We start from the raw sequence: 12,049 nt of genomic DNA, 5'->3' as shown, positions 1-12,049 counted from the left end.
ACACGGACCTCACAAGCACACACACCACACACGCGTTCCCTGATCCACACGCGGGCAGGATCTACAGAGCACCCCCCGGTCACACGCATAACACACACAACACATTCGTGGACATACGAGAGGCAGCACTCTCTGCCAAGGCACACGAAATGCAAACAAATGCAACACATTCGCAGATACAACTCCGGCCACACAACCAAACTCAGACACACACACACACAACCTACTTGGCCGCACAAACACTACACACTGGCCGGCACACAAGACACTCAGCGCACACCCAATGCCTCGATGCACACAACATTCACCCGAACACACTCGTAGACGCACAACACACACAGCACCTTTTCGTGCACACATAACTCACGGACACACAACATTCGCAGACACACAAGACCCTGAGCAGCCGATCGCACATCCAACACTCAGACACACACAAGGAGCAGGCTCGGGAACGTTCGGTCACCCAACACTTACACTTTCTTGAGAGCTACGCCACGGGCCCCGGGGGCTCCGCGGGGCAAGCTTGGTCGGACGGACGAGCGCTTACCTGCCGGAGTCTCGGTCTCGGGCGCGCAGAGCTGGAAGGTGAGCGCCAGGACGAGAGCCTGGGCACGGGCCATGGTGCCACGCCGCTTGCCCCGGGGCCCGGCACGGGGTTGCCGCCGCCGGAGCCCGAGCCGAGCCCAGCCCGAGGCGAGCCGGAGCCGGAGCGAAGCGGCGCGGCGCGGAGCGGGACTGGCGCCGAGTCCAGAGCGGGAGCCCAAACAAGCGGGGCGCTGACGTCAGGCCCCGCCGCGGGTTCCGCGGTCTCGCGGCGCCCCCTGCTGGCAGCCGCGCGCGCAGCCGGTCAGGTCTCCCGCGGTCCGGACGCACCCCTCCCCCACGCCGGCGCCCCCTTTAGGAGGTCCGGAACGTGGAGGACCACCCCGCCTCTACACCCACAGCACCGACATTCTCAAGCCGGCACGCTCGCTGCCCACACTTAGCTCTGGCACAGCTCTCTCCGGGACAGAGACCTAAAGACACCCTGCTTCTCTGTCCCCTCTGATGCTTGAATCCCCTCCTTACCTACACCCCTCCAAATGCACATTCACGCATACCTCCAAGGACAGGGTGCACGTCACCGACCAAAAACAGGTGGTTGGGTCTTTGGAAATGTTGGCTTTTAAAGCTGTTCATAACATTCCTTTATTATCTTTTTAATATCCATGGGATCTGTAGTGATGTCCCCTCTTTCATTTCTATTAGTAATTTATGTCCTCTCTCTTCTTAGCCTGATTAGAGGTTTATTGATTTATTGATCTTTTCAAAGAACCAACTTCTCTTTTGATCTCCTGTTTTCAAGGCAACTGATTTCTGCTCTAATTTTTTTTTTCTTCTGCTTCTTTTGGATTTAATTTGCTTTTTTTTTTTTTTTTTCCTATTTCCTAAGGTGGAAGTTTAGGTGAATGATTTTAGATCCTTCTTCCTTTCTATAGATGCATTCAGTGCTATAAATTTCCCTCTAAGCACTGCTTTTGCTGCATCCCATAAATTTTTAGAAGTTGTGTTTTCAATTTCATCAAGTCTAAAATGTGTTGTTGTTGTTGTTGTTTCTTTGATCCACGTGTTATTTAATCTCCAAGTTGTTTGGATTTTTCAAGCTACCTTTCTGTGATCGATTTCTAGTTTAATTCCACCACACTCTGAGGGCGGACATTGTATGAATCCTAGTCTTTTAAAGTTAAGATGTGTTTCATGGCCCAGAATGTGGTCTATTTTGGTGAATATCCCATGTGAGATTGAGAGGAATGTGTATTCTGCTGTTCTTGGATGGCATAGTCTATGGATGTCCATTATATCCACTTGATTGATGGTGTTGAGCTCAACTATGTCCTCACTGATTTTCTGCCTGCTGGTTCTGTCCATTTCTGATGGAGGGGTGTTGAAATCTCTAATTATGGAAGGGAATTCATCTATTTCTCCTTACAATGCTGGCTTTTAGAAAGTTTTTACTTTTCATGACACGAAGTTCACCTTCTCACTAATTCTCCTTGGTCCCAGTCTACCTCTGGCTACAAAGGTTAAGTATATTTGGGCCTCTACCCAGTACAGGCCCTGTACAATGACCACAAACTAGTTGTCCATTATTATGTAAGACCATACACCTTCTATATGCCTTACCCACAGAGAGTCACTTAATTCTCCCCACTGTTATTTATTATTCCCATTATATAGTTGAGGAAATTGAGTTACAGAGAGGTGACTTTTCCAAGGTTGTGCATTATTATGTAGTGGCACCGGGAACTGAATCAAGGCCATCTGGTTTAACTTGAATGGAGGCTGAGATCTGCCTCACATCTGGAGCAAATTAACAAACACCACGTAGTGATTTGTTTGTTCAACAATTCCTATAAGCCAAGGTGGAAATATAAAACAGACAAAAATTCCTACCCTCATAGAGCTTGCATTCCAGTAGGAAAACAAGAAAAATAAACAGCCAAACAAGCAAATGCTCTGGTACATGAGACAGTGATAAACTATTACTCTTGGTATGAGACAGAGATATGCCAGAGAAGTGGAGGGAAAAACAGTGGGGGGGGGGGGGGGCGGGGTGTCTGACATGTAGTTGCTGTTCAAAACATACTGACGCTCAAAAAATACTGAATGGATAAACGAATGAGTACAGACATGGTCTTTGCCCTCATGAAACTTACACTCTCAGGGAAAAGACCAACAGCAAACATGCAAATAAATACGTAATTACAATCTGAGATGTGCACTCTAAAGAAAGTGGGAGGGATGTTGTGATAAATAATTAGGGGGGATCCTACTTGAGTTAAGGGGATCCGAGAGGGATTCCCTGGGGAAACAATGTAGTGATATTTGAGCGGGGACCTGAAGTAAGGGAAGAAGCCAGCAAGTCAGTAGGGGAGGAATAGCACAGCCAGAGGGGACAGCCTGCAGGAGCTGGTGCGTTTGAGGAACAGCCAGGCCAGGGTGGCTGGAATGGAGTGGGGAGGGAAGGGGAGCCAGATGCAACTAGAGAGGCCAGCAGGATCTGCAGATCATGCAAGAAACTATGGGGCTTTGGATTAAACCCTAAGAGCAGTAAGAAGCTACTGGAGCATTAAATAGAAGAATAAAAGGTCCTGAGCTTGCTTGCTTTTTTTTTTTTAAGTCTTCCAATGAGCCAAGTGGAGACAGAGGAACCCATAGGCAGATGGATCTAACTAGTGGGCAGTGACCCAGGCCAGAGCCTAGGAGTCCAAAGTCTATCTAGGCCCTACCTGTGCCCTGCCTCCGCTGCAGGCTGGCTCCTCAATGAGCGTGGAACAAAGGAGGTTGCCTGGAGGAGGCAGGGCACAGGGCTTGTGCGCTCTTAGCCCTCTCTCTTGTGAGCCCTGATGAGCTCCATGCTGAGCTAGGGAAGGGGCGAAGGAGAAAGGTGAGAGAATTAAGCAGAGAGAGAATCACAGGGAGAAAGACAGAAGCAAGAAAAAGGCAATGGAGAAGAAACAGAGAGATCCTGGAGAGGGGAGAGGCAGGAAGGTCCAGCCAGAGCAAGAAACTCAAGGAGAGAAATCCAGTGAGTAGAAGAAACAACCAAGGATGATGCTATTTTCAGAGGACTCCTGTGAGAGCCTCATGACAGGAGTTTGCCATTGATTCCATTTTTTTTTTTTTTTTTTTTTTGTATGTGGACACTGAGGTTCAAAAAGTATAAGGCATTTGTCCAAAATCACCAAGCCAGGAAATAGTGGGCCCGGGACTCAAGCCTAGACTTAACCAATTCCACATCCATCTGCTCTTTGTGCAGGAGAAGAATGTAGAGCAGAGACTATCGTGGAGGGAGGAGGAGAGCACAAGCAACAGGTGGACAGATAAAAAGAGAACATTCTGCTTCACTCGAAAAAGATCACAGACTTTTAAAACCCACAAGTGGCCTGGAGTGACCTGCCCAAATCTAGGGGAAAAGGAGACAGCACCGCAGACAGGGCCAGGCGGTGAAGAAATTCAATGACTTTCAACTCATGGAATATTTATGACACCTACATTGGGCCAGGCCCCATATTGGGTGCTGGTGTCATGGAGATGCACCAGTCATGACCCCCTGTTGGCCAGAGGGGTAAGTGGACATGTAAATAAATAAGCAACTGTGTCCTAAAGGCCATAACACCAGTTCAGAGAAAACACAAAGGTAGCAGAGGTTGACGCAGCTTAGGGAGTTGGAAAACAACATCCAAGAAATGATATCTGACCCTGTAGTTTCCCAGGTCGGCAAGGCCAGGAAGAGCATTTCAGGCAGAAGAAGCAACCTGAATAAAGGCACAAGACATGGGATGGCTAGGAACGGTGGGTATCGGGTGCTCTTGGATCATTGGCTATGCACGGTCTTATAGCAAGAGATAAAAACAGTGTTGGACTCAGAGTGCAAAGTGTATTGAATACGGGGCCATGAAAACTGGACTTGAACCCCTCAATCAGTGGTTCTCCAACTATGCCCCTGGGGAAACCCAAGTGTTCCTCAAGCCAAGCTGAGGGGTTCTGCCACTGAATTAAAACTATAGTCATCTTTTTCCAATTTGCAAGAAGGTAACTTAATTACAATGAATAGAATTTTCTTTGTTTTAAGGTGCTTTTCCTCCATACACTTTTCTAAAGACTTTAGCACATGTCAGTTGTGCGAGAGAATGAGAGAGTTAGTGTAGAATCACAGTTTCATTTTGTTTTGGTTTTTTACAGTTTTCGGTTTAACATATCCATAGTTTGTGGTGTTCTACAAAGAACTGTGACTTCTGGATCTACCTAACTATTGAGGAGTCATAGAAGGACTTTAAGCAAGGGAAAAACAAAGTCTGATCTTTCTGTTTAAAAAAAAAAAAAATCATTCTGGGGCGCCTGGGTGGCTCAGTCGGTTGAGCGTCCCACTTGAGCTCAGGTCATGATCTCGCGGTCCGTGAGTTCGAGCCCTGCCTCGGGCTCTGTGCTGACAGCTCAGAGCCTGGAGCCTGTTTCAGATTCTGTGTCTCCCTCTCTCTCTGCCCCTCCCCCACTCATGCGCGCGCGCGCGCGCGCGCGCGCGCGCGCGCGCTCTCTGTCAAAAATAAATAAGCATTAAAAATTTTTTTAATTAAAAAATAAAAATAAATAATTCTGGAGGTGCCTGGCTGACTCAGTCAGTACAGCATGCAACTCTTGATCTCAGGGTTGTAAGTTCAAGCCCCACATTGGATGTAGAGATTACTTAAAAATAAAATCATTTAAAAAAATCATTCTGGAGGCCTGAGAAAGAAGGAAAGGGGAGGGAAAGAGAGGGGGGAGGATTTCAGTCAGGAAGAAGGCTGTTTACAAAGTTCAAATTAAAATTGATGTCCTGGACTGAAAGTGGGGGCTAATGGGTTGTAGAGGGGGACTAAGTCCAGCCTCCGAGAGGAAAACCTGCTGTGATTCTCCAGACTTTCCAGCCAGGCTGCCCAGGGAAGTCACAGGAGCCAATTTGGTAGAGAAGATAATGTCAACAGCTCACTGTCACCTAGAGAGTCTTCAACAGAAGTAGACCTCTGTGTCTCAGTGAAAACAGAAGGTAAGCAAAACTGGGTAGTGTGTGTGTGTGCGCGCGCATGTACGTGCACATGAGCACTTCCATACAACTGTGGGACCAACTCTTTCCCCCATCATGGGACATCTATTTTCTCTAATAATAAAAACAGATTTAAACATTTTTTTAAGTACATAGTATGAGCCAGATCCTAGTCCGGGTGTTTTACCCAGCTAATTTTCACAATAACCTAATAACATTTTTCAAATGCTTTCATGTGCCAAGTATTGTGCTAAATGCTTCAAGTGAGTAATATCTCACTTGATCTTCACAATAGCCTTGAAACTGACATTATTATTTCCTTCACTTTAAGGATAAGGAAATGAATACACAGAGAGGCCAAGTGACTTGTCCCAAATCAGATGGCTGGAAAATGGCAAAGCCAAAACTCAAAGCCAGTTTTGCCAGAATCCAACCACCTGCAGCTTTCAACACAGCACTTTGCTCTCTTCTCTTCCTCGGAGAAAAGGCTTTTGAGCTGGTAAGCTTTGGGTCAATTAAACCTAGAGAAAGGAGCTCTTCCTTATCCTTCAAAGCCCTGGCTCAGTGTTGGTCTAAGCCAGTTTCCTGGCCCACCTACATCAGAATATTCTTTGAAAGCTTGGAGGAATTGTAGATTCCTCGACTTGTCCCCAAAATTCTAACTCAGTAGGCTTGAGATAGGACCTTCGGGTGATTTTTGTGCACATTGAAGATTTTGAGTGGGACAGGCTCCAACACTGCCTCTTGCAAGAGCCCTCATCCCCACCCTGGCTCCTTCCAGAGTACCTTTCTCCTTCAGACTCCAACAGTGCCCTCCTTCCTACTATTCCAACTTAGGTTTTAGTTATGTTCACGTCTCACCTCCACTACAAATATGATCTAGTGTCTTTACTGGGCTACATCTTCTTACAAGTCATTTCCATTGTCCCACTAAATCCCTTCTACACTGTGAGCATTTTGAGAGAGGGCCTCCTCCTTGTGATCCCTCCTTTCTATCTGAACACACTTAGCATTTTACAATGTGTTCTGCCGTTCGCAACGTCATCCTCTTGTTTCATCCAATCCTCACTACAATCTTGAAGGAGGTATATTGTCCCCCACTGTACCCACGAGAAAAGAGACTGGGAGCTTTTGACACTAGCCCAAGGTGGCCAAGCTAGAAGGTGGCAGAACTAGGAGTTCAACCTAAATCTTCTAGCTCCGAGCCCAATTCTCTTGCCTCCACACCAATTTACGTCTACTCTATTCAGTGGTAGGAAAGTAAACATTGCTTCGCTATGCTGTTACAAGGTAGCAAAAATAAATCGGATGATGCCTTAAAAGATCTGGCACAGCGAGCACACAATAAACGGTGGGGAGAAGGAAAAACTGAGGTCAGGGAAGGGTAAATGACTTTCCTCAAATCAAATACCAAATCGCAGACTGTGGACACAGCTTCAGGCTGGCATCAGATGCTGCTAGTTGGGAGAACAACTTTGACGGGCCCTGAGTCTCCGCGAATCTCTTCCGTACCTCCACCACGCACCCCACGCAACCCGTGCAGTTTCCCGGAGCGCCACCGCGCGGGCAGCGGAGGAAGGGGTCAGCCTTTTTTAAAATATGAGCAAGGGGCGTGGTCACGCGGCGGGGCGGGGCGGGGCGCAGGCGCGCGGACGCAGGCAGATGACGTAGGCGCGCTGTTCGGCTCAGAGTTGACTGAGGGGCCATGTGGGGTTGCGGCGCGCTGTTGGGGGCGCGAACCAGATCACGGCTTTGGCGTGAGGTGCTCGTCGCTTGGGGCCGCCGCTGGTCTGCCGCCGCCCCCTACTCCGCATCTGCCGAGCCCTCCCGGGTCCGGGCGCTGGTCTATGGGCACCACGGGGACCCAGCCAAGGTCGTCGAGTAAGAGACGGCGCCGAAACGGGGCAAGGGGACAGGGGCTCCTGGAGGGGGTTAAGACGCGCCGTGGCGAGGGGGGACTGAGAAATGAGGGACCGGGTCTGAGGAAGAAGGCAGGGAATAACGGGACCCAAACCGAAGCCTGGGGCGCGATGGGTAGCTCGGAAAGTCGATGCGTCCAGGTAATTGAAGGCCAGAGAGGCACCATTGATTATGACGGCGATAGTGGCTTTTTTTTTTTTTTGAGGTGCAATTGACAGACAGTATAAGATTAGATTTAGGTGTACAACGTAGTGATTCGATATTTGTATGTATTACGAAACGATTGCCCATTAAATCCAGTTAACATGTCACCTTACATAGAGACAGAATTTTTTTTCCTTGTGATGAGAACTTTCAAGATCTAGTCTCTTAGCACCTGTCAAACATGCAGTATTACTAACCGCGTTGGCAAGCTATACATCACATCCCCATGACTTATTTTATAACAGGAAGTTGGTACCTTTTGACTCCGTTCACCCATTTGGCTCCTACACACCACACATACACGCACACACACACACATCCCTGAGCACCAGTCTGTTCTCCGTTCACCCATTTGGCTCCTACACACCACACACACACACACACACCCCTGAGCACCAGTCTGTTCTCCGTGTCTGTGAGGTTGGTGTTCGTTTGTTTAGATTCCACATGGAAGTGAGATCATACAGTAATGGTCTTTCTCTGTCTTATTTCATTTAGCATAATGCCCCCAGCATCCGTCCACGTTGTGTCATGTGGCAAGATTTCATTCTTTTTTATGGCTAAATAGTATTCCATTATTTTGTATATCTAATATGTCACATTATTATATAGCTATTAGCCCACTACTTTATATTTTTATATATATATATATACATATATATATATATATACATATATATATATATGTATATATATATATATAGGCCATTACATATTCTTTATCCCTCAATAACTTTTACTGATCGAGTATTATGTGTCAAGCACATAATGGATGTGTCCACACGGATGCTCTCATTTAGTCATCACTTTTGGGGTAGGTACTTGATTTAGTTCCATTTGCCAGTGAGAAAACTGAGGTGTAAGAGAGGTAAAAATCACTTGCCCAAGGTCACACAGCCAGTAAGTGGCAGAGTTGAAATTTAAACCCATGTCTTACTGACTGATTTACCTGAGTTCCTAGGCTCTTATTTTTTTTGGAGAGTATTTTTTGGATGCCTTTATGTGCATTCTAATCTTCCACTTCCCAAAAGGTAGGTGAGAGACATCATTTTCAGTTTACAGAAGGCAGGGGACTTGTCCAAACTGAAATAGCTAGTAAGGATTGAAACAGGGACAGGAACCCACAGCTTCTGACTCCTATCTCGTGTGATTTCCTCTCTGTTGCACTATGCATATGCCTTTAGCCAGTTAAAAAGAGCTCCTGTTTTGGAGCCTTATAGACCCTAAGGTCAAATATAGACTCCACCTCTTATTAGCTGTTTGATCTTAGATGAATCACCCAGCCCCTCCGAGCCCTGGCTCCTTTTATGATTATGTTCTCCTAAAATTTTGTTGCCTCTTAATCCACGATTTTTGCACGTGGCTGATAAAAACAGCATGTGACTTGTCAACCACTGTAAATACGCCCATAAGTGACTATACCATCCAAAAGGGCTGGTGGGGTCACTGTAGGGGAGCTAAGAGAAAAGCACTGGTCTGGGAATCAGACCTGGAGTCCAGTCCTTACCCCATCCGGTGTGTTTGGGCAGGTTACTGAAGTTCTGTGAGCCTCAGTTTCATCCTCTTGAAAAGTGGAGAGAATACAGGGAAAGCTACATAGCTGAGGTCAAGCTAAGGCTGCCCACCAAAAAGCGCCCGCACACTTTCCTAAGGCCCCTTGTTTACAGCTCTCTGAGTCCCAGCACATGGTTTGATTGTTTTCCAAAGAGTAGGCAAACATGGAATTATTATTATTATGGTTAAAATACAAGCTAGAGTGCTCACGTCAGCACGTATGCTACCAACAGAACGACACACAGAAGATGAGCATGGTCCCTGCTCAAGGGTGACATATGCAAATTCATGAAGCATTCCAAATTTTTACTCAAAAAAAAAAAAAAAAAATCCAAGCCAGATGTTTTGACAACTGGAGGAGATAAGCCTCAGTTAAATTCAAGGTCATGCACTCAGCCTAGCCACATCCACCATTAGAATATTGAGGAGACACATCAGTCAGTAAACCTCAACTTGTATCTTGATCACAAGTAATGATCACCGTGTCAGGAAGACTTGTCCCTGGGGACTGTGCTGTAATGAGTTGGTAAAGCTCTGATGAACATTAGTTTTCCAGGAATGCACCCCAAATGGGAGTGATGTGCCTCTCGCACAGGCTTGTAATTTCTGTTGTCTGGTACGCGAACTGCCACAAAACAAGGGCTCCAAAAACGTTAGTTAATTATGAATCTAATTTCTGTAAGAAATGTAATTTTTTGTCATTGTATTTCAGTGTTTATTTCTAAGAGAAAGTACACGCGAGAGAGAGCAAGGGAGGGGCCAGAGTATCCGAAGCAGGCTCTATGCTGACAGCAGAGAGCCTGACGTGGGGCTCAAACCCACAAACCCTGAGATCATGAGCTGAGCTGAAGTCAGACGCTTAACCAACTGAGCCACCCAGGCACCCCAAGAAGTGTATTTTTGTAGAGTTCTGTGGTGATGAGGATGGGACCCTTTGGAAAGGCCTGGGAAAGTTAGGCAGCTGGGTGCGGTTGCCTCCTGATTGAGTTCCTCCTCTTAGAGAGCCAGCGAACTGGAACAGGCTGGTCTGGTGGCAGCTGCCACTTAGGGAAGAAAGAGCTCTCTTGTCTCCTTGTGTGGAACCCTAATAACTTCCCAGAAGTTCAAAACAAGATAGTTTGATGAAGCATTACTCGGCCTTGGCTGCACACCTCGCTCCCCTGTGGCACTTTGAGTCCATATTCCCAGGAGCCTACCCTGAGGTATTTAGTGGGTCTAGGATAGCACTGAACATCTGGGTTTTTTAAAGCTCCCCAAGTGATCCTGATACCCCGGCCAGGGTTGAGAACCATTGCCCTTGTGGATACAGACTCTTGGGCAGTAATTCCCCATCTGCCCCAGAAAAGTGGCTTTCCCTTCTGACCCAGATTCGGGCAACTTGACTTGTTCGTGTATGGACTGAGGCCAGAGGCTGGGATTCTCTTCTTTGTAGTCATGTCTTTGGAGGTTTAAGGTAACCACCCTGTCACAGAAAGAATCAGGTGTCCTTTAAATATTCCGCTGACTGGGTGTGTGGGTCAGGTTACACCAGGCAGGGTCATGGAACCACCCAGAGTCCAGGCAGAGTGTTCCCCAAACTGGCGTAGTTTGTGATGCTTGATATGCTTGCACCGGGAGCCAGAGCTCTGGGAGCAACAGGGAGGGAATGAAGAACAGGCTTCGTGGGTTGGAGGGGTTGCAGAATTCCTCAGAATGAGACCTGCAGGGATCTCTGAATCTAAATGCCCTTTTCATTCCTGTTGACCCCCAGACATTCCATCTGGTCTCTCTACTAAACCTTGTTCCTCTGTCTCCTAGAGGTTTTTTTCCTCTCCCCCAGAATGGCCTCCCCTAAATAAGCACTTGGGCCTTTTTCATTGGGAGGATCAAATGATGTAAGACCGCAGGAGAAAATGACAAACTTGGGAGAATTACAGACTCTAGAAATTTCAGAGGTCCCCCACGGCCATCGCCCCTTGTGCAGAGTTCTGGATTCTCCATCGATAGTTCCCAGAACCTCCAATGTCCTCTTTCCTTTTGGTCCTGAAAGTCCCCTTTCAGAGCTTTGCCGTTCTCTGGGTCTTATGTTAAAAACATCTTTCATTTACTGTGTACCTACTATGTGGCAGGTATTGGGCCAAGTTCTCCACATGTATTATGGAAATAAAAAGTCACAAAAACCCAGTTTGGTCATTATTATCCCCATTTTACAGATAAGGGAACTGAGCTCAAGAAGCATAAAAGTCACATGCCCAAGACCACACAACTAGGATGTCCCTTCTTTAATAAGAGTCCTTGATATAGGACCTGAAAAAACAATGACAGTCATCTCCAACGTTTTTTGAGAATGAGATATAGAACTGGGGAAAAGATAGGTCAGAAGAGAAGATGAAGTTACTCGGGTGACCCCAAGTCTCCACCCTTCATAGGAAGGGCAGCCCCAACCTAGGGAAGATGGTAGGAACGTTATTCTCTGTCTGCCCTCCTTTTGAAGATCCTGAAGTGTTCATAAAAATAGCATCCTGGTTGGCGCAGCTTTCTCCCCTGCCTGTTGCTAGCACAAAATCAAATGTAGCTGTGAAACCTGGACAAACCCATTCAGTGTTAGCCATATGGGATTCGGGGAAGCAGGTGGTGACGACCCAGTCTGTATGGGTGGTGAGTTCTCATGGTAGGACACTGTTTACCCTCGGATTTCTTTTTACAATTGATGTCGGTGTGTGCAACCAAATGTCTATGCAGGTGACTTGGTTTTTAAACCAGAATCACACTACTTTGAAAAAAGATTCACACTTTGGTTTGGCATTCTATTGAGAACCGGGATTT

At 46.9% G+C, this 12,049-nt stretch overlaps 2 protein-coding genes and 1 non-coding gene across 11 annotated transcripts in view; 2 read left to right on the top strand and 1 right to left on the bottom strand.

Moving 5' to 3' along the window:
* The window catches only part of PTPRU (protein tyrosine phosphatase receptor type U), an 81,460-nt gene extending 80,773 nt beyond the window's left edge, over positions 1–687 (bottom strand). For all 5 annotated transcript variants that reach the window (XM_042996063.1, XM_042996064.1, XM_042996065.1 and 2 more), the window contains exon 1: positions 551–687. In XM_042996063.1, the coding sequence (XP_042851997.1) occupies positions 551–623 (73 nt within the window). In that variant the 5' untranslated portion in view covers positions 624–687. The remainder of the gene's footprint in view (positions 1–550) is intronic.
* Positions 688–7,246: 6,559 nt separating this feature from the next.
* The window catches only part of MECR (mitochondrial trans-2-enoyl-CoA reductase), a 37,791-nt gene continuing 32,988 nt past the window's right edge, over positions 7,247–12,049 (top strand). For 3 of the 5 annotated variants that reach the window (XM_042996045.1, XM_042996044.1, XM_007097888.3), the window contains exon 1: positions 7,247–7,447. In XM_042996045.1, coding sequence (XP_042851979.1) covers positions 7,272–7,447 — 176 coding nt within the window. In that variant the 5' untranslated portion in view covers positions 7,247–7,271. The remainder of the gene's footprint in view (positions 7,448–12,049) is intronic. The other 2 variants (XM_042996047.1, XM_042996046.1) reach the window with 1 other exon arrangement.
* LOC122241684 lies at positions 9,447–9,552 on the top strand. Its single transcript, XR_006221922.1, has one exon. It is a non-coding gene; the product is annotated as a U6 spliceosomal RNA (small nuclear RNA).

This window comes from Panthera tigris, chromosome C1 (genome assembly GCF_018350195.1).
Source record: "Panthera tigris isolate Pti1 chromosome C1, P.tigris_Pti1_mat1.1, whole genome shotgun sequence".
Lineage (NCBI taxonomy): Eukaryota > Metazoa > Chordata > Mammalia > Carnivora > Felidae > Panthera > Panthera tigris.
This window is presented reverse-complemented; position numbering and strand designations above follow the sequence as displayed.